This window comes from Lampetra fluviatilis, chromosome 28, assembly GCF_964198595.1.
Source record: "Lampetra fluviatilis chromosome 28, kcLamFluv1.1, whole genome shotgun sequence".
NCBI classification, from domain to species: Eukaryota; Metazoa; Chordata; class Hyperoartia; order Petromyzontiformes; family Petromyzontidae; genus Lampetra; species Lampetra fluviatilis.
In genome coordinates, this window is record NC_136302.1 from 5,962,224 (window position 1) to 5,989,096 (window position 26,873).

Consider the following 26,873-nt stretch of genomic DNA (forward strand, 5'->3'; position numbering starts at 1 on the left):
GGGGGGAAGGGGAGAATGAGAAGAAGTGGCGGCTTGAGCCGGTGCCCTCACCTCTCGCTCACCACCTTCACTTCCTGGAGGTTGGAGAAGACGAAGTGTCTCTGCGAGGAGGGGAGCACCTCGTTCACGTCAGGGTTGTCGATGAACACCTCCGTGGCGACGCGCAGACTCCGCAAGTACGACGCTTCTGACGTGATCAACTCGAACATGGCCTGGGCGCAAGCGGGAGCGGTGCAAACACCCAACACGTTCACCGTAGTCGCGCGTATATTTACAAAAGCACGCCCTACGTCAACTAAGGCCATGCGCTACCGCCCTCCGTCCGTCCGTCCGCCACTATGCACGGAACTCGAGTTTAGATTTGCTTCTAGATTTGAAGCTTTCGTGACTGCAAGGATTCATACTCTTAGGTTTTTTCGGTAAAGTCACGTAGGTAAAAAATAAAATTAAAAGTTAATAAAAGTAATAATGGAAATAAAATAAAATAATAAATCACGACGTTTCGGAGGCAACACAAGTCTCCGTCATCAGGTGGGGACCGTCACAGCTAAAATTACTGCATCAAGTGAGGAAAATTCCAAAAGACCAACCCTTAAATACAAGTTAAGGGGGGAGGGGCTTATCTGAATGTGGTGACCAGGGAATGGAACGTGGGGGTGGTGGGCGGGGCTACAAGAGAAATTGGTCAACGTCGACCTGTGCAAGAAAACGGAGCTACAAGAAAGATTTGCTGTTCGGGACTCGCCCTCTTGAATACCGGCTACATTGATCGTGGGGGAAAAAGGTGAGAAATGTCTTCCGAACTATTTTCTGTTTTAGACGACGAGGCGAGTCATGAAACTGCCAATCGGCAGAGTAATCGATTGTGCGGCTCAGCGATGGGGCTGTGGCTCGCGATCGGACGGTTGTGAGTTCAACACCCGGTCCGGGTTGGGGTAGGGGGGAGGGGTTTGACGCAGCCCCTGCCATCCCCTCCGGAGGTTCACAAAATGAGAACCACTTTGTGCGACAGTCAACAACGCCCCGATCCACAAATACGAAAGAGGCATCACAGCGATGATCCACTCCGCTGCTCCTGACGCGGTTATCTGGCTTGACCACCTCAATGTGCAATTGTTGCTCTGCATCTACATCAGCCAATACGAAAGAAGAAGCACAACGCTGGTGCTATGGATATACTTTCCCCCGCCACATTAATGCGGAATTTCCACCACCACCGGTCCAGGCCTGTAAACGGGAGATGAACAATCCAACCGCCTCAAAGCTCGTTTGAGACAAGAAATGACCGACTCATCGTTTCGCGAAATAATTGGATGGCCCCGGCTCTAAGCGATCGGGAAGCTATCGCACAACACGTGGTGGCGGGGGGGGAGGGGGCGGTGCAAAGTACCTCCTGCAGCTTGATCTGCTCTTGGGTCATCGTGGAGAGGAGGTGGCTGCTCTGCACCTCGGGCAGCGTGTGCCAAAACTCGAACACGGGACCCTTCTCCGGCGGCCTGGGGGTGTCCAGGGACGGCCCGGGGTGGACGGGCGCCGCGCAGATCGCCGGCACCGCACCGTTCGATTGCTGCGGAGGGAGCTCGAGGGGGCCCTTGACCGACGGGAGGAGATGAAGAACCGTCACGCGCGGCGCGCGGTCGGCGTCGCGGCAAACAGAATCCGAGCGTTTTATTACTCCCGCGATGTGGCACCACCCTCTAAAATAAACTCGGCACGACCCTGACGAGTAGTGATGTTTAAGTCGGGCAGAGAATGCAGCGAGTTCTTGCAATTCGGTTCCTGTGGGATTGCCCATATATCATTTAGCATTGAGGATGCTGCTGTGCTTGTAACGGTTATCACACTGAACTCCAGAGGTCGCAGCAGTTGAGACGCTGCTGCAAGTTTCTTGAATGCGCCCTTCCGCCTCTGTTCACCGAGCAGCACGAATGGGTTCACCACGGTTAGTCGATGGGTAGGTCGCATACGTGGTGGGGAAAAGTGTGGGCAACTCTCACCTCTTCCAACGCGTCTGGTCGGCGTGGAAGAGTAGGTCAAATAGTCTCTCAACAAGGGCTGTCTCTGGTGTAGGCCAATCAGTTTCAAAGACGATGCAAATATTATCAGAGCATGTTTGTTTTGCATGTTTTGCCACAAGTACCGCGTGTGGTTAATGCAGACTTGATGCCTTGCAAATGGCATCTATTTGGTGTTTGAACATCTTTACACAACTCCTGTTTCATTGCCAGAGAGGGATAAAGCCTATTCTTATTTTTGCATCATTTTGGATAATGGCACAAAGCTCCCATAGTTAGACTCTCAGAGCGTTTCTCTGGGGCTCCCCTCTAGTGGAGGGGTCCTTCCTTGCTTAGCATTGTGTCCTGACGATTACACATACGCGTGTGCTTCTAGTCCATGGGAAACACTCACCAATTGGCTGAACACATCTACATGAAGCTAACAAATAAGATTACCATGATTATGATTGTTACTTCGCGTAATTAACCACGGGCGTTTCTGGCTGCAAATGTTACCGTTGTGGAGTCCTGTAATCCCAGACACGGCTGTCCTACTGGTGGCGAGCTTCTGCCGCTCCTACCGCTGCTGCCGTTGTTGTTGTCCAGCGTTATGGACGCCACCAGCTGCTGAAAGTGGCCATGCAACTCGGTGCCTCCCTCCCCGTCGTGGCACCGCTGCCGTAGCAGCGTCTGCACGATGGTCTCGGTGCGGTATTCCTGATACAGACACTCTGCGGGATAATGAGAAACTCACAAAAGGACACTCGGGACATCGCAGTAACGGACATCGTGCCCGCTACTTGCGGACATGATGTGTGCGTTGTGTGAGCGCGTGTGTGAGTGAGAATGCGTGCGTGAGTGTGTGAGTCCCAAAAGTCTTCTTCTTGGTTCTTTCGGTAAAGTCACGTAGAATGGAAATAATAAAATAATAAAAATAAAACATAATAAAATAATTATCACGACGTTTCGGCCACAACGCACGGCTGCTTGCGTTGTGACCGAAACGTCGTGAGAATTATTTTATTATGTTTTATTTTTATACTTCCCTTCTACGCCACTTTACCGAAAGAACCAAGAAGATGAATCGCTGCAGTCGCGAAAGCTTTACATCGAAATTTAACTCCCAAAAGTCTGTTGAGGCTATACGGGGGGTGGGGGGTGAGCGGTGCCCAAGTGTGCGTCGAGCAAGAGGCACTCACCGGAGTTCATCGTCAGCCTGAGCCTCGGTATCGCGATGGCAACGCCACCGCCCGCGCCCAGCAGGGGTCCCAACCTGCACAAGGGGAGCGGCGTGAGCGTCACCGTTCGCAAGTACGCGCCCTTCGCAAACGCCGATCGTGAAAGGCCCGAACGCAGAAGGTCTCTGGGTTTGATCTTTCACGTAGCTCACGATCCACCATAAACGGAATCCAACTGCACAAATCGTGGCAGATGCGGATACCGGATGCACAAATGTCGAATTCAAAACTCTCCGGTAGTGTGCGACCGCGGTCATCCAGACCGGACCGTGCAACGTATAGCGACGCAGTGCCCGATGCACAGATACAAAAGAGACATCATCACGGCGATAGACTCCGCTGCTCCCGACCCGGTTATCTGGCTTGAACACCTGAATGTGAACTTGTAGTCGTTGTTCTGCATCTACATCAGGCATACGGAAGAATAAAATAACAATGATAATGATAAGAAGAAGAGAAGAAAAGAAGAGACAAAAAGAATAAGAGGAGAGAAGAAAGAAGAAGAAAGAAGAGAAGTTAAGAAATAAAAAAAAAGAAAATATAAACAAAAAAGAAGAAAGAAAGAAGCAGTAGAGAAGAGAAGAATAAGAAGTACCGCTCTATGCTGCCCCGGGGAACCGCGAGGGCCTTCGAGAGCGGCGGCAGCGGTGACTTGTGGCGCCGTCTCATTATACAGAATCATCAGAATCTTTATTTAGACCGGAGGAGGAATCCGATGAGCTATGGAGCCTGATGACGACCGCTTGTGTTGCGATCGAAACGTCGTGATTTGTTCGATTTTATTTCTAACTACGTGACTTTACCGAAGGAACCAAAGAGTATGAAGCTCTGTTTCGCACATGTCCAGTACGGGTGGGTCAGCGAGTCACAACAGCAAACAATTCACGAAAAACAACGATAGGAGTGCAAAAGTCACTAAAGTCATAATATAATGAAATTATTATTTGACAAGTCCAATTTATCAAGCTGGGGGGGGCAAGGCAGCAAACGCAACAACAACAACAGTCCCAGACCACACCAAGGCAACAACAACGCCACACAGTCGTCGTAGTCCCTGAATAACGCGCAGAGCTGTTGCCCCACTTGTCTGCTAGAGACGGGAATGAATGGCCGCGCCTGCGATCCCCCACCGTCTCGTCACCGTGTCCGACAGCGAGCGCTCTCCCCTCCGCTGTTCACTTCAACACCCGTCTCTTCGCGACTCGCAGCTGGCAGTGAGGTGGTGGTTGGCAAGCTCTCCCCCCCCGCTAAAGTTTTTCGGCTGATATCTAGGTCGGCACCTGCCCCGACACCCTGCGCAGGCTATATGGGGGGTCCCCTGTCTTTGTGTGTATGTGCCAATGCGTGCGTGTGTGTGTGCAGAGCGGTAGTGTGGCGGTTTGCGCGCTGCAAACCTGGCGACCCGGGTTCGATTGCGCTAGTGGCCAACACCAGCGACGATTATCTGAACCGGCCTGGGCCTTCCCTAGGTCGACTCGGCCTGCAGTGAGTACCCGGTGCGGTGTGTAAACATCGCCACTGGAGAGAGAAAGGCGGTCGGGCGTGGTGCTGGCCACCCACCCCCTCATGTATTATTCGGGCCTACATAGGTGCTCGCTAACAGCAGTTGCCCCAAGTTTGTTAAGGCTATACGGGGGATCTTTGTCTTTGTGTGTGTGTGTGCACGCTCTCTTCTCCCTTTTGGGAGCAGTTAGCGCACTGCTCTACAGACCCGGCGACCCGAGTTGGATTCCCACTCGTGGCCAACATCGACGGCGAATATATCTGAACCGGTCTTGAGCCTCCGCTAAGTTTACTCAGCCTTACATGAGTACCTGGTGCAGTGTCTAAACATAAGCACTGGGAAGATAAAGGCGGACAGGCATGGTGGCAGTGCTAGCGGTGGTAGTAGTGTTGGTGGTAGTGGTGGTAGCAGTAGTGGTGGTAGTGATGGTATTGGTGGTTGGTGGTGGTGCAAGTGTTAGTGGTGGCAGTGCTCGTGCAAATGGTGGTGGTAGTGGTGGTGGTGGTAGTGGTGTGTTAGTAGTGGTGGTAGTGGTGGTAGCTGAGGTGCGAGTGATGGTATTGGTGGTAGTGGTGGCAGTGCTAACGCTCGTGGTGGCGGCGGTGATAGTGGTGGCGGCGGTAACAGCGGAACTCGTGGTTGGCGGTGGTCGTGGCGTCGCTCACCCACTGAGTCGCCGTGCCCCGTCCCGGGCCGGCGAGCCGCGCTTCTCTCCGGGCTCCTCTTCCCCGCCCGCTCTGCCCGCTCTGGCCGCTCCACGCGAGCCCTCGGGCCGGTTCGCCCGCTCTCCCGTGCCCGCATCGTCGGCGTCGGAATCGTCAAAATCGTCGGCATCCGCATCGTCGGCATCGGCGGCGGGAGTCACCGTGGCGGGGTCGACCGAGGAGGATGACGACCAGCGGACGGGAGAGTGGCTCCACAGCTTCTCCCCGAAGCCGAGCCGCTCACTGAGGTGGCTCATGAAGATGCGATCGCGCGGCGTGACCAAGGACTCGGCCGAGACGCCGTCGCCGCCGCCGCCGCCGCTGCCACCGCCGCCGGTAGAGCTGCCAGCGTCGCCGCAGCTGCTGCCACCACCGGCATGGCTCGCGTTGTCACCTGCCGCGAAGAGGCGAGATGCGCGTTTAAACGCGCACAGCAATTGTCGTTCAGCGCATGGCAAATGTTGTTGTGTGTGTGTATGTACGTTGAACTTCTTTTGCACCATACATCGGCAACCGTGCTAATCGGTGATGGCTGGAAACTGATTATTATTTTGTGACTAAACAATGGCATTCATCATTAACGGTGCCTTGAAAGATCACGCAGATAAATAGAAAAGACTATTTCCAAAAGCATTAGGCGATTACATATTTTTCTATCCTAAAGCAATAAAGCAGCTTGTGGTGGAACACATCACTCAAGGAGATAATGTCCAGCGGTTGAGACCAGAGGTTGCAAACGGGTTTTCATTCCTTACCTGTACCCGTACCCGGCCGCACCAGGGTCGCAAACGGGTACCCGTACCCGTACCCGGCCGTACCCGTACCCTACCCGTACCCGGCCGGGTATGGGTATCGGGTACCTGATTGCGACCTCTTGGATGAAGCCATGTTGCAGGCGCGGGTGGGTTGATTCTAGGAACTTGAATTGTGAGAAGAGACAAGATGTTAGGAAATGAGTGACAAACAGTTACTCACCAGTGACTCACGGTCTACCCGTACCCGTACCCGGCCGCACCAGGGTCGCAAACGGGTACCCGTACCCGGCCGGGTACGGGTAGCCGGGTATCGGGTAGGGTACGGGTTTCGGGTACCCGGTTGCGACCTCTGTGGTTGAGGCTCATGGTGGAGTGCCATCCAAAGGCGGGAACTCAACAGAGAGGATGTCAATCGAAGAGATGGAGGCGATAAAATTGACTTGAGTGCGTTGTTGACGTGACAAACCTTACTAGCTGTGTCGGGTGGTGGAGGGTTACGACGCATCTATACTTATTCTTGGTTCTTTCGGTAAAGTCATGTAGAAGGGAAATAATAAAATAATAAAAATATAAAGTAATAAAAATTCTCACGACTTTTCGACTGCAACACAAGCAATCATCATCAGGTGTGAAATCCACAGCAAGAAAATTTGAAAAAAGTGGCATCTAACCCAAAAAACCTTAACTATGAATATCGGTCACGTGTTAAACTGCATATATTCTAACTACGTGTGCCCTAATCGTGTTGGTTATCAATGTAACATTAAGCTTTAAACGATGTAAACAGTACTATTTAGCAAGAACTGTTGGATAAAAATTGGCAAATATTTGCTCGCTCTTTAACATTCCTCTTTGCTGATAAAGCAAATCAATTGGCATATTTTTCCCACGTGACATCTCGATTTGATCGGCTGTGTCGAGTGGTGAAGGGTTACACTGTGTAACACAATTCTTTTTTTCCTGGGTAGTAAGTGTTACTTCCTAATTGCTTATGCCTCAAAAGTACATTAAATGGCTGTTATTCCCTACAAACTTTGCTTTTGTGACCAGGACAGTAATATATTGAAATTTACCTATTTTGAAGAAGATTAAGATAGATTCAGTGCTGAGTAAACGTGGAGTAACTTCTAGAACATTCTAGAACTTTACAGTAATATAAATAGTAGTATAAATACCAGAGGTGGGACAAAGTCATTGTTATGCAAGTCACAAGTAAGTCTCAAGTCTTTGCTCTCGAGTCCCGAGTCAAGTCGAGTCAAAGATGAGGCAAGTCCAAGTCGAGTCTGAAGTCATCAAAATCATGACTCGAGTCTGACTCGAGTCCAAGTCGCATGACTCGAGTCCACACCTCTGAGGTGGGACAAAGTCATTGTTGTGCAAGTCACAAGTAAGTCTCAAGTCTTTGCTCTCGAGTCCCGAGTCAAGTCGAGTCAAAGATGAGGCAAGTCCAAGTCGAGTCTGAAGTCATCAAAATCATGACTCGAGTCTGACTCGAGTCCAAGTCGCATGACTCGAGTCCACACCTCTGATAAATACAGGGGCCTTAAGCCCACCAGTTCAATTTAGTTCCAGCTGCCTAAATGGATACATGTCTGCATTTTTCTGAGATGGTATCAAGAGGCTGCAAGCATCTGGCAGACGCATTTTGCTATGTCTGCGGCCAATTTATCAAGACAAGAGCGAAAAAGATCCTGGAGTGCAATGAATTCCCCAAGAAGCTCACTAGTAAGGAGAAAGCTGTTTGGAACAGCTTTGTCGCAGTGGTTCATGGCTTCCTGGGCAATCACAAGGTCGAAAACTATGTGGAGCTGGTTAAGACTCTGGTGAAGAACTACGGCACAATGAGCTGTAGGATGTCCCTCAAAGTACATATCCTTGATGCTCATCTTGATAAATTCAAGGAGAACATGGGAGCGTACTCTGAGGAGCAAGGCGAGCGCTTCCACCAGGATAGACTGGACTTTGAACGCCGCTACCAAGGACAGTACAAGAAGAGCATGATGGGAGACTAAATTTGGGGGCTGATTCGTGAAAGTGATTACAGTATAATCGTAAATCTCGAAAAACTACTCACTTCTAAATCTTTTGTAGTAATTTTTGTATTACTTTAGTATAAACACATGTTAATTTTGATTCATGTAGTTTTTTTCTGAGTTTATGTGAACGAAAAGACACAAATTTTCCCGTTTTCTCATTGAAAATAGGTATATTTCAAAATATCACTGTCCTGGTCACAAAAGCTAAGTTTGTGGGGAATAATAGCCATTTTCTCTACTTTTTAGGCATAAGCAATTACGAAATAACGCTTACTACCCAGCAACAAAAATTGTTACATAATGTTATCGTTGAAAACTGACATTGCACCTTGACGATCCGACTCGAAAGAAACCAATTATGAACCGGTCCTGCATGCCATTGATTTGTGTACCACGAGAGGTTGACATTCTTAACTGGCGATGGTGCGTTGGCAGTGGTTAGACTCAAGCACAAACAACAACACGAAAAAACTCAACGCATTCTTAACATGTGCGACCCCCGCCCCCCCTACTGAACATCTGTATAAACTGTTCCGATCGTCCATTGTTTACATTTCCTTTTAAGGACACAGCGTTACTGAAGAACGTGTTGGGTTTCGTTTTCTTATTCGTGCACCAATACCAACGCAGCAGTATCAACCAAACAGGTTGCATTTTTAGTTGCCAATCTTCCCCAACAATTCTACACGTTTGTCCATTGCTATTTGTCGGCTGTGCGGTAAGTTCCGTAGCAAATGGTTGTGGTTTTGTCACGTTGCAACAAAAATTATAATACAAAAACACGGCCAGTATCATCCATAAGAGGTTTTTTTGGGTTAGATCACGTAAATATATAAATGTGTCGTTAAACCCACCACCACCCGAAACACAGCCAACTAGTAAGGGTTGTCATGTAAACAGCACATGCCAATTCGTCACTAGTACAGCACACCGGTGTAGTGTATAGTAGTTGTATAGTGTAGTGTGTAGTGTATTGTGTATAGTAGTGTGTAGTGTAGTGTATAGTGTAGTGTACTAGTACAGCACACCGGTGTGTTGGAGAGCCAAGCCACAACATTTACGATCTAACTACGATATTTCGCCAGTAATTACAACTATCTTCATCAGGCTCTCAACCCTTACGAGTTGGCTGTGTCAGGTGGTGGCGGGTTTAACGACACATTTATATATTTCCACGATCTAACCCAAAAAATCCTGAACGCCGTACAAGGTTACAGAACTAATTACGGAGCACATTATTGTATATTTACGTCAAAGGTCAAAACCGGTCGTAGCCATGGCCCCTAGAGGCCAACGTTTGCTCGAGGGCCAGACACCGGAGTTTGAACAGCACGGGTGGATCTGATCTTAACCCCGCTCATCTGCCATTCAAAACTTACAGTAGCGCAGTTCACGGTAAATGACTTCAACATATCGGGCAGAGGTAAGTGATGTCTGACATCACCTCGGAATGCGCCCAATCATCTCACCAGATCTCGGAAGCTAAGTCGGGTTGAGTCCGGATAGCGCCTTGGATGGGCAACTCATATGGACACAAGGCGGGTGTAGCAAGCGTGATGGGCAGTATGTGCCGTACCAGATCCAGCAGCATACTTATCTCTATGGCCGTGGCCATGAGTCACACGCACAAGTATGCCTGCAGATACTCGGTGAGAAATTAAGCCCTTGTTTGATTCATTTGTCAGATTTTCAAAGTGCATAATGCTACCCCCTGCAAGAAATCAATGTTCAGCCATACTGCGATTTGAAGCCGAGTAGGGCAATTAGCACTGGACCTTGACTAAACGCACACTATGAGACCTCCTTTACCAGTGGCAAAATATAGTAATAGGGTTTTACCCTTTCAACTGTTACAAAAACTGACACCTTTATACAAGGCATCATGTTTGCAATCACCACAACACAAGCAGTCAAAATGCAAACGTTTATTTCGCTAGAAGTGCCCTAAACAATGTTACCACAGGAGGAAACTCAATATCAACATGATCATGGGGAAGGGTGGGAGACGATAACAATGGGAAAAAAAAACAAATCCCAACAATGACGCTCGTTTTCAGCACGCTGCGGTTTAACAATACGAGCACGGATTTTTGAGCGGTGATCTCCTGGCAGGGGGCATTCGGCAAGTGCTCTGTAAAACGATGACCCCCCCACCCTCATCCACGACTATAATGAAGACTCGGTTAAGAAACAGGGTGCGTTTAATTCTTGTTGATTATACACATCCTGGTCATAAACTTTCAGAGATCCAACTTAAATAATACAGCTTTCCCTCGCCTTACGTGCGGGTTCGGTTTGTGCGATATCGCGTGTATGCGGCTCATCTATTTCGACCGTAAAATGTTTCGCTATACGAGGTTTTAATTCACTCATGTGTAAGTTTGTTGAAATTCTTTCGCGCCGTACGTAGCCAACCGTGCTCATCGGAGGTGCGGCAATCAACCAGTCTTCATTTTGTGTGCCAATATCGCCCTCGCAATAGGACAGACAACAAACCAAACACAAAAAGGAGTTCTAAAGAAATTAGTCTGCGTATGAGCCCATGCGGTCGGACGTGGGACGAACTGTGGTGTCCCCTTTCATGCTGCAAGGTGGACAGGCGAGGGGCGATTTAAGAAACGTCACCCCCCCACCACCCCCCACGAGATTTGATCAAACTGACGACCACTGGATTACAAGTCCAACGTGCCAACCATCTCACCACAAGCAGCTTCCCATTTTTAAAAAAATCCTTTATATTAAGTTCGCTTGCTTGCTTAGGACCGTGCAAATCTTTCGGTCGTTTTTTAACCCACTTCCCGTGATCAAATCGAGCTGACATTTTCCACACAAACTCGTTGTGCGTGACAATTAATGTTCGTGAAATTTTTTTTCCAAAATGTTACACTTTTTAGGACAAAAATATTATATTTAATTACCAATTGCTTAATGGTGCAATGCAATCATCTGACCCATAGGTGGCAGCCATCTCAAGCCAGAGGACGAGAGGACTCTAGCCGCCACGCATATAAAAGATTTATAGTGAAAAAGTTTGTTTTTACGGGTTATACTTATTTATAACCACAAGAACGAATCGGTTTGATTTCACATCAATCTCCACGCCTGCAATTCTGAAGCGTATTTCTTACAGCTGATGGGTTAATACCAGACCCCGAGAAAATTAGCAATCTCTGCAGAATGACAACCGGAAAATCTGGTTTGTGAGTTTCATCATTGCAACCACACCTAGTCCCTGCATAACAAGTGACCTGTGTGTCAGGCCCCAGTGTATTTTGGGGGGCAGTGTGTGGAATAAATAAGTAATATTTAAAAAACTTTTTTTTAACACGCTTTAAAGAAATGTACCGTGCAAGTAATGGCAGAACTCCACGACTCCAGGAAGTGGCCCCGAAGCTTGCCATAACGTAAGGGACCGTGGCCAATTACAGCCAACGTGAGTTGAGCGTGGACAATTAGACCCAGGCCGAAACATAACATAGAAAAAAGAATGTTTAAAAATATAATATTTTTATGATAGAATATAGTATTGTCATCAGTAAGACATAAGTATACCAAGTTTGCAGTCGATACCATATTGGGAAGTGGGTTAAAATTGAGTTACAAGATTTAAGGATACAACAACAACAACAGACAGAGTGAGTTAATAGAAAGCGTGTACAAATATCAGAGGGTTTGATCACCCCGGGAATGAGCCTTGCGACCTCGGAGCACTTAGAGAAGAAGGTGACACCCCGAAGTTTCTAAGGGGAATCCTCTGGTTGGTCCATGCTCATCCTAAATGGAAGGCAACAGCAGAGGCTCAACTCCCACCAGAGCAGGTTTCTCCTGGGAATCCGCTTGGGCTGTGTAGTGGAGAAAGCGCCGATGGTGAAGCTACAGACATCGCCGTTCAGATTGCTGGTGTGCGGGAGGGGGCAACGTTAATCACTCTGCGTAGGAACAGAGACCGGGGAAAACTCCCAGAGTGGATGTACTCCTGGAACTAGAGGCGAGAGCTGACGCTGCTGACATATATAGAGCAAGCTGTACCGATTGTTGATTTTTTTTTTATAGCAGCGACGGGCGCGGCGGCACAGCCAAATTAGCGTGGTCACAAGCGCGTTCATAGCAAGTGTCTCGAATGTGAAAACGCGTGCGCTCAGCTAACCTCCCTCCCCTCCCTCTATCTCTGCTGAGCCTCAAGACCCTGCTGCTGCTGCTTTCCACTCGGTCACACACACACACCGGTCACACACACACACACCGGTCACACACACACACACCGGTCACACACACACACCGGTCACACACACACACACACCGGTCACACACACACACACACCGGTCACACACACACACACACCGGTCACACACACACACCGGTCACACACACACACACCGGTCACACACACACACACCGGTCACACACACACACCGGTCACACACACACACACACCGGTCACACACACACACACCGGTCACACACACACACACACACCGGTCACACACACACACCGGTCACACACACACACCGGTCACACACACACACCGGTCACACACACACACCGGTCACACACACACACCGGTCACACACACACACCGGTCACACACACACACCGGTCACACACACACACCGGTCACACACACACACACACGTCACACACACACACACGTCACACACACACACCGGTCACACACACACACCGGTCACACACACACACCGGTCACACACACACACCGGTCACACACACACACCGGTCACACACACACACACCGGTCACACACACACACACCGGTCACACACACACACCGGTCACACACACACACCAGTCACACACACACACCAGTCACACACACACACCGGTCACACACACACACACCGGTCACACACACACACACACACCGGTCACACACACACACCGGTCACACACACACACACCGGTCACACACACACACACCGGTCACACACACACCGGTCACACACACACACCGGTCACACACACACACCGGTCACACACACACACACACCGGTCACACACACACACACCGGTCACACACACACACACCGGTCACACACACACACACCGGTCACACACACACACACCGGTCACACACACACACCGGTCACACACACACACACCGGTCACACACACACACACCGGTCACACACACACACCGGTCACACACACCGGTCACACACACACACCGGTCACACACACACACACACCGGTCACACACACACACACCGGTCACACACACACACACCGGTCACACACACACACCGGTCACACACACACACACCGGTCACACACACACACCGGTCACACACACACACCGGTCACACACACACACACCGGTCACACACACACACACCGGTCACACACACACACACCGGTCACACACACACACCGGTCACACACACACACACCGGTCACACACACACACACCGGTCACACACACACACACCGGTCACACACACACACACCGGTCACACACACACACCGGTCACACACACACACACACCGGTCACACACACACACACCGGTCACACACACACACCGGTCACACACACACACACCGGTCACACACACACACCGGTCACACACACACACCGGTCACACACACACACCGGTCACACACACACACACACACCGGTCACACACACACACACACCGGTCACACACACACACCGGTCACACACACACACACCGGTCACACACACACACACTGGTCACACACACACCGGTCACACACACACACCGGTCACACACACACACCGGTCACACACACACACCGGTCACACACACACACACCGGTCACACACACACACACCGGTCACACACACACACACCGGTCACACACACACACACCGGTCACACACACACACACCGGTCACACACACACACACACACCGGTCACACACACACACACCGGTCACACACACACCGGTCACACACACACACACCGGTCACACACACACACCGGTCACACACACACACCGGTCACACACACACACCGGTCACACACACACACCGGTCACACACACACACCGGTCACACACACACACACCGGTCACACACACACACCGGTCACACACACACACCGGTCACACACACACACCAATCACACACACACACACCGGTCACACACACACACACCAGTCACACACACACCGGTCACACACACACACACCGGTCACACACACACCGGTCACACACACACACCGGTCACACACGCACACACCGGTCACACACACACACACCGGTCACACACACACACACCGGTCACACACACCGGTCACACACACACACACCGGTCACACACACACACCGGTCACACACACACACACCGGTCACACACACACACCAATCACACACACACACACCGGTCACACACACACACACCGGTCACACACACACACACCGGTCACACACACACACACCGGTCACACACACACACACCGGTCACACACACACACACCGGTCACACACACACACACCGGTCACACACACACACCGGTCACACACACACACCGGTCACACACACCGGTCACACACACACACACACCGGTCACACACACACACACACCGGTCACACACACACACCGGTCACACACACACACCGGTCACACACACACACACACCGGTCACACACACACACCGGTCACACACACACACCGGTCACACACACACACACACCGGTCACACACACACACCGGTCACACACACACACACCGGTCACACACACACACAGCAGTCACACACACACACAGCAGTCACACACACACACACCGGTCACACACACACACCGGTCACACACACACACCGGTCACACACACACACCGGTCACACACACACACCGGTCACATACACACACACCGGTCACACACACACACACCGGTCACACACACACACCGGTCACACACACACACCGGTCACACACACACACCGGTCACACACACACACACACACCGGTCACACACACACACCGGTCACACACACACACACCGGTCACACACACACACCGGTCACACACACACACCGGTCACACACACACACCGGTCACACACACACACCGGTCACACACACACACACACCGGTCACACACACACACCGGTCACACACACACACACACCGGTCACACACACACACCGGTCACACACACACACCGGTCACACACACACACCGGTCACACACACACACACACACACCGGTCACACACACACACACCGGTCACACACACACACCGGTCACACACACACACCGGTCACACACACACACCGGTCACACACACACACCGGTCACACACACACACACACACACACACCGGTCACACACACACACACACCGGTCACACACACACACCGGTCACACACACACACCGGTCACACACACACACACCGGTCACACACACACACACCGGTCACACACACACACACCGGTCACACACACACACACCGGTCACACACACACACACCGGTCACACACACACACACACCGGTCACACACACACACACACCGGTCACACACACACACACCGGTCACACACACACCGGTCACACACACACACCGGTCACACACACACACACCGGTCACACACACACACACCGGTCACACACACACACACCGGTCACACACACACACCGGTCACACACACACACACCGGTCACACACACACACACCGGTCACACACACACACCGGTCACACACACACACCGGTCACACACACACACCGGTCACACACACACCGGTCACACACACACCGGTCACACACACACACACCGGTCACACACACACACACCGGTCACACACACACACAGCGCACACTCGGCTGTTTACTTTGCCGGGAACCTTTGATCACTCACAAGAGTGCAGCACGGATTGAGCCAACACAATGGGCTTGTGACAACCTTGGGCACCAGGGTGGAATTTCTTTTGGAATGCACGCTTGGCAGGGGATATACATTTGTTAAAACAAAAATACCTGGGGTAAAAACCAAGTTGGCTCCTGACAGGAGCAGATCCAACAGGTTGGGGGACAATTCCCACCCCCTCCACCACTCGACCACCCCCCCCAACGCAACCTGAGCCCCCCAAAAATGGTAAAAATACATTGGATGATGATTCTGTTTAATTAATGTAGGGCCCTATTTTAAATGACTGCTTGTCACAGATAAAACCACAATACCTCGCTGATCTCGTCAAGGAGCATAAACCATCGTGCGACCTCCGGTCATCCTCGCAGCAGTGGCTGTTGGCTGGCTGTGGAACAAAGACGTCGCGCTCTTTCAGACGCGCTTCTGCGGCCGTCTGGAACGCTCTTCCGTCCGATATCAGGAAGCCACTGGAGCTGTGCACTTTTGAATCACCTCGATTGAAAACGAATTTCTTTAGAGCTGCTTTTTTGTGTTTAGTTTGTTGTCCTTCCCCCGCACCTCCGATTAGCACGGTTGGCTGCGTACGGTACGAAAGAAATTAAACGTGCACGCATAAAGATGGTAATATCAGGACAGGTCGGGCCCCACCCCCCAAACTACCCCCTCCCCTTCCCCCCCCTGGGAAGTTTCTAGATTCACCTCCGGCTTCCTGGACAACAGATTGCCGATGCCTTGCGCTTGTGACTCACACACAAACCACACGAAGTTTAAATCTTGACTTAAAGCTTTCGTGACTGCAGGAATTCATATTCTTGGGTCTTTCGGTAAAGTCACGTAGATGGGTTCAAGGAAAATAACAATTGTTATTTTTTTTTATTTTCTTTGAACCTATCTACGCGACTTTACCAAAAAACCCAAGAATACACACCAAGTCTCTGTCTCGTGTCCTCTATTACGAGCTTAGTAAACGAAAACCAAAATACCGGTCAGACCACATTACACGTCCAGCAGGTCCAAATCTCGGGTAATTTTTGCTGAAACATTGTTTTTGCTAAAACATTGTTTTTGCTAAAACGTTGTTTTTGCTAACACATAGCCCCTGTCCAGATCCAGGCTCAAGATATTTCTCTGATCTATGACGTCACCTCTCGTTGAAATATACGCGTCGGTGACTCACCATGTGGCGCGATATATATTTTTATACGGCCGTCTTGTGATACAGCTGCATTTGGATGCTGTGCAAATCAAATTTGTATTCCATCGCATCTGTGCGGCTGAAATACATAGGCGATGCATCGTATATTTCAGTACAGTAGAACCTCCCTTGACCCTCCCTGCTAACGACTAATCCGCTTTACAACGGGCCTCCATAGAGTCCAATGTGTAGTGCATAGTGTAGTGTACAGCAGTGCAGTGTATAGTATAGCAGTGTCGTGTATAGTGGTGTAGTGTACAGCAGTGTAGTGTATAGTGGTGTAGTGTATAGTGTAGTGTAAAGTGGTGTAGTGTATAGTGTAGTGTATAGTAGTGTAGTGTATAGTGTAGTGTATAGTGGTGTAGTGTATAGTGTAGTGTAAAGTGGTGTAGTGTATAGTGTAGTGTATAGTAGTGTAGTGTATAGTGTAGTGTAAAGTGGTGTAGTGTATAGTGTAGTGTATAGTAGTGTAGTGTATAGTGTAGTGTATAGTGGTGTAGTGTATAGTGTAGTGTATAGTAGTGTAGTGTATAGTGTAGTGTATAGTAGCGTAGTGTATAGTGTAGTGTATAGTGGTGTAGTGTATAGTGTAGTGTATAGTAGTGTAGTGTATAGTGTAGTGTATAGTGGTGTAGTGTATAGTGTAGTGTATAGTAGTGTAGTGTATAGTGTAGTGTATAGTGGTGTAGTGTATAGTGTAGTGTATAGTAGTGTAGTGTATAGTGTAGTGTAAAGTGGTGTAGTGTATAGTGTAGTGTATAGTAGTGTAGTGTATAGTGTAGTGTAAAGTGGTGTAGTGTATAGTGTAGTGTATAGTAGTGTAGTGTATAGTGTAGTGTATAGTGGTGTAGTGTATAGTGTAGTGTATAGTAGTGTAGTGTATAGTGTAGTGTATAGTGGTGTAGTGTATAGTGTAGTGTATAGTAGTGTAGTGTATAGTGTAGTGTATAGTGGTGTAGTGTAGTGTAGTGTAAAGTGGTGTAGTGTATAGTGTAGTGTATAGTAGTGTAGTGTATAGTGTAGTGTAAAGTGGTGTAGTGTATAGTGTAGTGTATAGTAGTGTATAGTGTAGTGTATAGTGGTGTAGTGTATAGTGTAGTGTATAGTGGTGTAGTGTATAGTGTAGTGTAAAGTGGTGTAGTGTATAGCGGTGTAGAATAGAACCCCTCTTCACGGCCACCTCTGTTAACGACTAATCGCTTAACGAAGAGCCCCCATAGAGCCCAATGTGTAGTGTATAGTCTAGTGTATAGTGTAGTGTATAGTGTAGTGTATAGTGTAGTGTATAGTGTAGTCTATAGTGTAGTGTATAATGGAAGTGTATAGTAGTGTAGTTACCTCCGTAGAGCCCAATGTGTTCGCTTACCGACCACTCCCCTGTTAACGATGGGCTTACGCGATCTAACCATGTTTATTTAAATATTATGTGTTCATAACGTTGTTAGCATCTTCATGCATTAATATCCATAGTTTACATTTTATAAATCACCGGTCCCCAACCTTTTTGGCACCAGGGACCGGTTTCGTGGAAGACAATTTTTTCATGGACGGGGGGGGGGATCATCATTGGGTCTTTTCAAAGAAGCTCTCCAGCGATGTTTGTTTCTTACTCATTGTGGCCACTAGGGGTTAGAGCTCGTGGGCTTACCAACACTGTGACTGCGACAAGTGCGCAGTGTGGGAAAGAGGCGCGGACGGAAGTGGTAAATAATAATAAAACATCGGGCGGGTTCCACGCGCGGACTCACCGCTCTCACCTCCTGCTGCTGTGCGGACCGGTTCCTAACAGGTCACGGACCGGTACCGGTCCGCGACCCGGGGGTTGGGGACCCCTGTTATAAATGACGTTTTTTTGGGTGAAAAAGGGCAACTTCTGATGCTATCGAAACGAATTAAACCTTTAACATCTATTTCCTATACTCGCTTAATGTGGAACCAATTACCGTCGTTAAGAGGGGTTCTAGAGTTCTAACTTTGAGGACCGTTTGTGAAAATCTGGAGGCATTGTGCAAGTCAAAACGGCACTGCAGGAGATGGCGGCGCAGCAACAGATTCTTGAATCAATGTGTGCGGAGCTTGGAGTGTTACCCCCCTCTCGTCGTATGCGTGGTGGGTATTCTATGGGTTCTCTCGTATCCCTCATCCCATACGATGCCAAATAATGCCCTCCCCGATGGAATTTGTCCATTAACTTCCAATGCAGTTATCTTCGATGCAAATTTCCACCGTTAACTCAGGGGCTGCGAGTGGCGATGAGTATTGTAATGCTCATCTGAGCAAGAAGTCAACCGCTCATCTACTGTGCTGTGTGTGTATATATCCGGCTGGTATTAAATGGCATCTTAAGTAATTCATAAATAGAGTTTTTTTGGGCTAGATCGCGTAAATACAAATGTGTCGTTAAACCACCACCACCCGACACAGCCAATTAGTAAGGTTTGTCATGTAGACAAAACATGCCAGTTTGCCTGATGATGCTGGTTGTAATTACTGGCGAAACGTTGTGCTCGAATTGTAAATGATGTGGGTTCACTCTCCAACACACCGGTGTGCTGTACTAGTAACTAATTGGCACGTTCTGTTTACGTGACAAACCTTACTCGTTGGCTGGCGGGTTTAACGGCACATTTATATTTACACGATCTAACCCAAAACAAACCTCTATTATGGATGATATTGGTCGCGAAAGCCTACGTGTTAAACTGATCTTCAGTAATTGTCTGTTCAAGTTTTGTGTTGCGTGTGTTTTGGAATAATGCCAACAACACAGCTAGAGACGCTTGAGAAAATAAATACAATGCACTTTCATTGTTTGTGTTGAACCACGAATGTTTTCAGGAAAAAAATGTAAGTGCTAAACAACCACCATGGGTGTCGGGACAATCACCCAACATTTGTAGATGTGGCTAAGAGACACCCACAGCATTTGGGACAATAAATCCTCGTCTTTTTCGAGTCTGCAGTGGGCCTTTTCTGGTTAAAATAAACATAGGTTATAGTTTAACCGAAACATCACAGGGAACCAGTCGCGAGTAGGACGACACCGCAAGCTTCCACAGTGTGGGTGCCCCCCTGGTGTTAAGATTACGTCCGCACGTTCCTTCAACCAGACAGCTCGTTACCTCTTGAAGTCCGGGAGTACTTTAAACTGCCGGTGGAGTCCTCGCCTTTCTTTCTCACGGCCCTGGAATGGAAGGTGTGGCGATTGACTCCGCGTCGAACGGCGAAAGAACTCGTCGTCTCCTGCTCCCCGTCGCCGTAATCCTTGACATCGGAGGAGCTGAAGGAAGACCTCTTCAACATCGTTTGCTCCAGCTCCTTGCGCAGCCGACCGATTTGCCTTCTCGGTCCGTCCAGCTCGGTGTCAAACAGACCGCCGAAGGCTCCGCCGCCTGTTCTCACATCCACCGAGGAGCTGTGGTCTTCCACCTGTTCTTTGCCGTCCACAGTGGTCCGTACCACTTTCCTCGTGACCACAGTGCAGCTGTCGTTGCTGGCCGCTTGGAACTCAAGGTTCTGCGGGGGCATGGAGGCCCACCGCAGCCGCCACGCGTTAGCGCTCCCCTTTCCGTCCGCCGGCGATCCGCCAGAGGGACCGTCCAGCTCCCGGTCTTCATCCATAACGCCGCTGAGCCTCCATGTGACGCACGCAGGATAGTAAAACACACACACACACACGCACGAAAAAAATGAAAAACAACCAACCGTTATTTTTAATTATTTGCAGGGGCAATAGCAACACATTCTAGCACTGTGGTTAAAGCGCTGGAGTAGAGAGCTCGCAAGGACGTGAATTCACATCTCAGTTGTGGGCAACCCTGTAGTGTGACTTCGATTAAAGGAGGGGAGGGCACTATGAGACCTCCTTTACCAGTGGCAAAATATAGTGATAGGTTTTTACCCTTTAAACTGGTACAAAAACTGACACCTTTATACAAGGCATAATGTTTGCAATAACCACAACACAAGCAGTTAAAATGTCTTTTGGCGTCATCTGGTCCAACACCAATGGAGACTAGGCTCTAAGAAAAGCTGCCTCGGGTGTGGACCAATTAACTTCAAGGACAGTGCATATCATTATTATCATCATCAGAGTTGTTTATTTTTGTTTGCATTTTGACTGCTTGTGTTGTGGTTATTACAAACATGATGCCTCGTATAAAGATGTCAGTTTTTGTACCAGTTGAAAGGGTAAAAACCTATTACTACTGAGGGGAGGGCACTCAAAACTTGAGGATGGAGGGCACGACCAAGTCAATGTTAAAATTCAAACAAATGTTAGACAAACGCTAAACAGAATGAGCAATACGACTCGCTTTTGTCTATCATGCCTTCTGCTCCATCTCTCACCACCCTCTATGTACATGAGGAAAGGCTGTGGTACTGACATATCCGACTTGTGTGTAAGAAGTTGTCAGTTTGACTTCAAAGAACAATGTTGGATTCAGTCAGAGGAAGGTGGCACTCACTGTGGATGTGTAACTAACTTTAACTATTTCTATTTTACCAGGTAAGGCCCGCAGAGCTGTATAGCTCTTTTTCAGAAGCGACCTGGCCACTAATGATAGCTCAACGAAGTGGCTTATCACGTGGAAATGTATCGCAGACAAATACTCCAAATGCGTGTCAATCTAAATGCGGAGGGTAAAAAAAAACGGAGGACCCGGAGAAAAAACCATGAGGCTGCACAGGCTATGCTTCTGCCCTGCCATCATGGGAAAATCGAAGCCAGACGGCTAACAGGAAGACAAAGACGGATGCGGTGGGAGGGGGGGGGGATGACATCGATTAACGAGCACCTGCCCAGCATGGGGAACATCAGGTGAGTTTGTGCCAAGAGGATGCTCTGCCATTTATTGACCGTTGACCTCCAAACCCGGAGGGAACACCCAAGGACGGACTTGAATACTTAACCCTTTCCCATTCCCATGACGTACGTGGACATCATCGGAACAGAACCGGAAGAAAAACTAAAAATGTTTTTATCGGTACCGAGGCTCTCACAAGGCCATGCGGGAGGGCGTGTGACACAGTTTGGCACCAGCTATCATAGAGTGTGGTCGTGTCGCTACGTTTCTCTTCTCTAAATAAAATGAATGCTGAACCGTTTGCGCATTCCGAGATTCGGCGGTGAACGGGACCGCCCACTCTGCAACTTGTAGACATATCGGAACAGGAAACGGTTAATAGCTCAGAAGAAAAAAGTTGCTGTTCTCACTGGGATGGAGATTTCCATACAGATGCCGCTAAAATCCCTGGGACGTTATAGCTCTTACTAGCACGAGCTCGTAAAGATGGTGCGCACCATAAACTTCAAAGGTTCCCTCTCCATTTAACAACCTGTCAGAGTCCATAGCTGAGGTAACATCCCCCGGTTAAAAATTATTGGGTTTACGGCTAACCGGCCTCTTCCTGTGGAGGAGCTAAAGGAATCCGCACGCTAGAAGAGTAGATTCTTGTGAACTCTATAAACAGCAAACTTCAACTTGGGTATGATGGATACACCAATACATAATAGTCATAGTCATCATCAGCCATGATCATTCCTAAGCTAGATGAAGGTTTGCCAAGGCCGTCACTATCTCTCATGGCCCTGTGATGTAATGATCTGCCTTGCAGCTGCACGAGCCGATCCCATTGGTCAATCTCCTCGGTGGACGTTCTCTCCGGGGACGTTCGCTCATTTGGTTGCCAAAGGAGGCGAACATCGCCGGCCATCTCCTCTTCTGCTCACGTGTCCTTCCCAAGCACAAAGCCAAATAATAAACCCACTGATAATAACCCATAGTACATCAAATAATAACATAGTATCTTCTAATTTAATCTGAAAGAAGACCCAACAAATGTAATTATCGAATAACTTTTTTCTTTGGTGGTGCAAAAGCACAAAATAACGAATCAAACGAACGTACCCCCCTCCCACGTGTGGGTCCCCACTTGACTGGGGCAAGGAGTCCAACGTCTCCCCCACAACCCCTTCGTACAGCGGCGTCGTCACGGCGAATTTGAATTCTCGCGGAGTTTCTGTTCCCCCTCTACCCGCCCCAACATCGATCGGCGTATTTGTACCGGGCGCGCCTTTCGTCTCAATGTGTGAACAAACAAACAAAAAATGCGTCAATAACACTGCCGCCTTAAAATAAAAATAAACATTTTTACGACGTCATTTTCGGCAGTGGCGCCCCTTCTTCGGAGTACAAGATGTGCCGACGATAGCTCGCCTCGCGTTTCTTGTCGTCTTTATTAAATAAGATCGTTGAACAAAAAAATACATTTTAACTTGCTGATAAATACACAAAGGGAGTCAAACAACTTTCTCCATCTACTCCTTATGCTTCAATATTACACGTAACATTAACATTGTATTGTCATCATCATCATGCACAGGTCGAATAATTTTTCAATATTTAACCAAAATGAAGCCATTTCAGTTCAACATCAGAATCATTTGGATTTGAATTAACGACTTCCATTTTGCCGATGTGCACATCTCCTTCATAAACATTAAAATATAGACAAACCGCAGTGGGACTGTGGCCATGCAAACAAATCTATGGACCACATATTCTTGGTTCTTTCGGTAAAGTCACGAAGAAGAAGGCAAATAATAAAATAATAAAAATCAAATAAAATAATAAACCTTTATTTATTTTTTCCCCTTCTATGCGACTTTACTGAAAGAACCAAGAATATGAATCCCTGCAGTCACGAAAGCTTTAAATCAAAATTTATGGACCACATGTAAACCCATAGAGACACATAAAAATACACTCATAGAGACACACAGAAACTCATAGAGATACACTCATAGAGACGCACAGAGACTCATTGAGATACACTCATAGACACACAGAGACTCAGAGATACATTAAAGGAAAGCCACAGTGCGACTGTGGCCATACAACCCAAACTACGGACCTTATAAGCAAACCACTGTCGTCTGCACTCCCTCAACAGAGGAGAAAGAGCAAAACTACCAAACTCTCTCTCTCCTGAAAGCCCTCTCGTGGCTAGCAGACCTCCATATCGCCATTTAGCTTCTGAACGTATTGCTGCCATATGCAAGATCAAAATCATAATTATAAAATCACAACTACAGACAGACTAACAGGTTAGAAAAAAGATGGACGGACATACACAATCACCGACAGAGAACACCAAGAAGAAAGAGGAAGACACGAGACATCCAGACAGCAAATTAAAACACAGTTAAAACACAATTAAAACAGCTTATGTATAACAGGCGAGTCAAAAAGTATAAGAGGGTTATTTTAATGTTACCAAGATTTACGAAGAGATATAACAATTGAGGAACTGAATGGCCTTCTTCTTCACAATATAGTTTGTTCAACTTTTTTTTTTACAACGAGAGAGACTTTCCCAAATTGAGAGATACATTTTCCCTACTAAATTCAGGGGGAAAACAAAACCCTGCTCATAACGCACTTACAATCAACCCGTCAATCCTCGCACGGTTTGTTTGGTGATGCTGTTACCTTGGCAGTGGTGCACAAAAACACGTATAACACACAAACGCGTTGAGAAGCATGTCAGGCAAACATCATCACGCGAACTCCGGTCATCCTCGCGGAAGCACCAACAACAGCGGCAGTGGCGTCTTCTGGCTGGCTATCGAATTTAAGACGGTCACTGCATCGCACGCTTTCAGATGCACTTCTGCGGCCGTCTGGAATGCTCTTCCTTCCGATGTTAGGAAGCCCTTGGAGCTATGCACTTTTCAATCATCCAGATTGAAAACTCATTTCCTTTGAACTGACTTTTGCGTTTAGTTTTGTCGCCCTTCCACGAAACTCCGATTAGCACGGTTGGCTACGTACAGTGCGAAAGAAGTTCAACATACATACAAGCCTCAACACACTTGTTAATAACACTGTGCGGCCTTAAAAGGGAAAAAAAATAAAAGTATGTAAATAAGGACCATTGCTCTAGACATTAACTATTTTACACATGTTCCTTTTAAGGCCACACACACACAGTGGTATTGACGAATGTGTCGAGTTATTTTTATATTCCTTACACAGGTTCACTTAGATAATCTCTCACCTATTGTGCGAGCAGTAAAAGAGTTATACGAGGCGTACGTACGTACAGACACAGTATGGAGAGGTACGGCAGAGGGGGCTCCGTTGAGTTGGCCGTCTCCGTGCCTTCAGCATGTGCCAGGTCATCCAGAAACGGAGAAGGGGAAAGAGGAGGAGGGGGGGCGGGTGGAGTTCTAGAAGCTTGAGTTACGCCAAGGTGCACCAGCCATGACCCACCGAGACCTCCGACACAGACAGGCCCTCGGACTTGAAACTTCGATAGGGGACGAGCGGCGACAACGGATAGCGAGCCGCCGACTTGGCGGAGCGTTCGCCAAGGCAAGCTCCCTCGGCAGCAATCCGGGCAGAAATTCACACGGGCGTGCTGGGGCGGCGCACCGCAGATGGCACGCCGCCGTCAAGTTCTATTTCAAGGAGAACGCCCGAGCCGCTTGGGCGTTGCTATCTATAGACGCGGCAGAGTAAACCTCGTGTATTTGTGGCACCGGCGGTGCTCAAGAGTAACAGAGCATCCACGAGCACAGTTTCAAAATGGTTTGCCTGTGATCAAAGCGCACGAACTGTGCCCCTGATCTCGTCAGATCCTGGAAGCTAAGCTGGTTTGAGCCTGGACACTATGGTATGTATGTTGAACTTCTTTAGCAGCGTACGTAGCCAACCGTGCTAATCGGTGGTGCGGGTTAAACTTCTTTCGCACCATACGTAGCCAACGGTGCTAATTAGAGGTACGGATGAACACCAGGCAGCAGAGGGCAGAAGGGAAAAATCTATTGCACTACTGTTCCATGCTCCAACATCTATGCTCCCCACATTGGCCAGCGTGGACAAATATGGTCACATAATTCCCCCACGACCTGCCTGGCACGAGCAAGGCCTCATCCAGCAGTGGATGGACAAAGGGGGGGCTTGTGTGCACGTCCACCCACTGGCAGAGCCAGTGGGGGGGGGGGGGGGGTGCGGTGGCACGTGCCCCCCCACCCCCAATGATCCGATCGAAATCCCCAATTTCGATCGGATCATTGGGGTTTATTAGTAATAAATTGGCATTTTGCGACCCCCACTGCCACTGTGTAGCATATTATTACGTGCCAGGGACTCTATGAGATGATAGGACAATAGTCTGAGTCCATAATTGGCAATAGGTAATGGCAAAGCAGTTATAAGGGACTCAGAATTGTGCGCAGTTGCGTATACAGTACACGACTTCCCTGAAGGCATCAACACCTTCAGCCAGCGCGATGCCGATCACACACGGTTCGAATTCGACCCTCGATCGATGGCTGCGCCATCGCCGCACACGTGTCAAATAAAAATCAAAGGACCAGTCCTTATTTACTAACAACTCCTCTAACATTTTTCATTGCTGGAGGGGTTGCCCCCCCCTTACCTGAAAATCCTGGCTCCGCCATTGCGTACACCCTTAAAAGTGTAACCTCCAACACATGCGGTACATCAAATAAATATTCTCACGTGCACCCCCTTGCCCTGTTGTATTTTCAAAAGGGCCGACAGTTGTCCACAAAAGA

General features: G+C 48.7%; 1 protein-coding gene across 1 annotated transcript in view; it reads right to left on the reverse strand.

Moving 5' to 3' along the window:
* The window catches only part of LOC144942721 (ephexin-1-like), a 39,715-nt gene extending 14,206 nt beyond the window's left edge, over positions 1 to 25,509 (reverse strand). The window contains exons 1-7 of the mRNA XM_078869587.1: positions 25,395 to 25,509; positions 20,407 to 20,918; positions 5,405 to 5,837; positions 3,197 to 3,270; positions 2,514 to 2,728; positions 1,391 to 1,591; positions 52 to 212 (exon numbers count right to left, since the gene is read on the reverse strand). Of these exons, the coding sequence (XP_078725713.1) occupies positions 52 to 212; positions 1,391 to 1,591; positions 2,514 to 2,728; positions 3,197 to 3,270; positions 5,405 to 5,837; positions 20,407 to 20,905 (1,583 nt within the window). The 5' untranslated portion in view covers positions 20,906 to 20,918; positions 25,395 to 25,509. The remainder of the gene's footprint in view (positions 1 to 51; positions 213 to 1,390; positions 1,592 to 2,513; positions 2,729 to 3,196; positions 3,271 to 5,404; positions 5,838 to 20,406; positions 20,919 to 25,394) is intronic.
* Between the last annotated feature and the right edge of the window lie 1,364 nt (positions 25,510 to 26,873).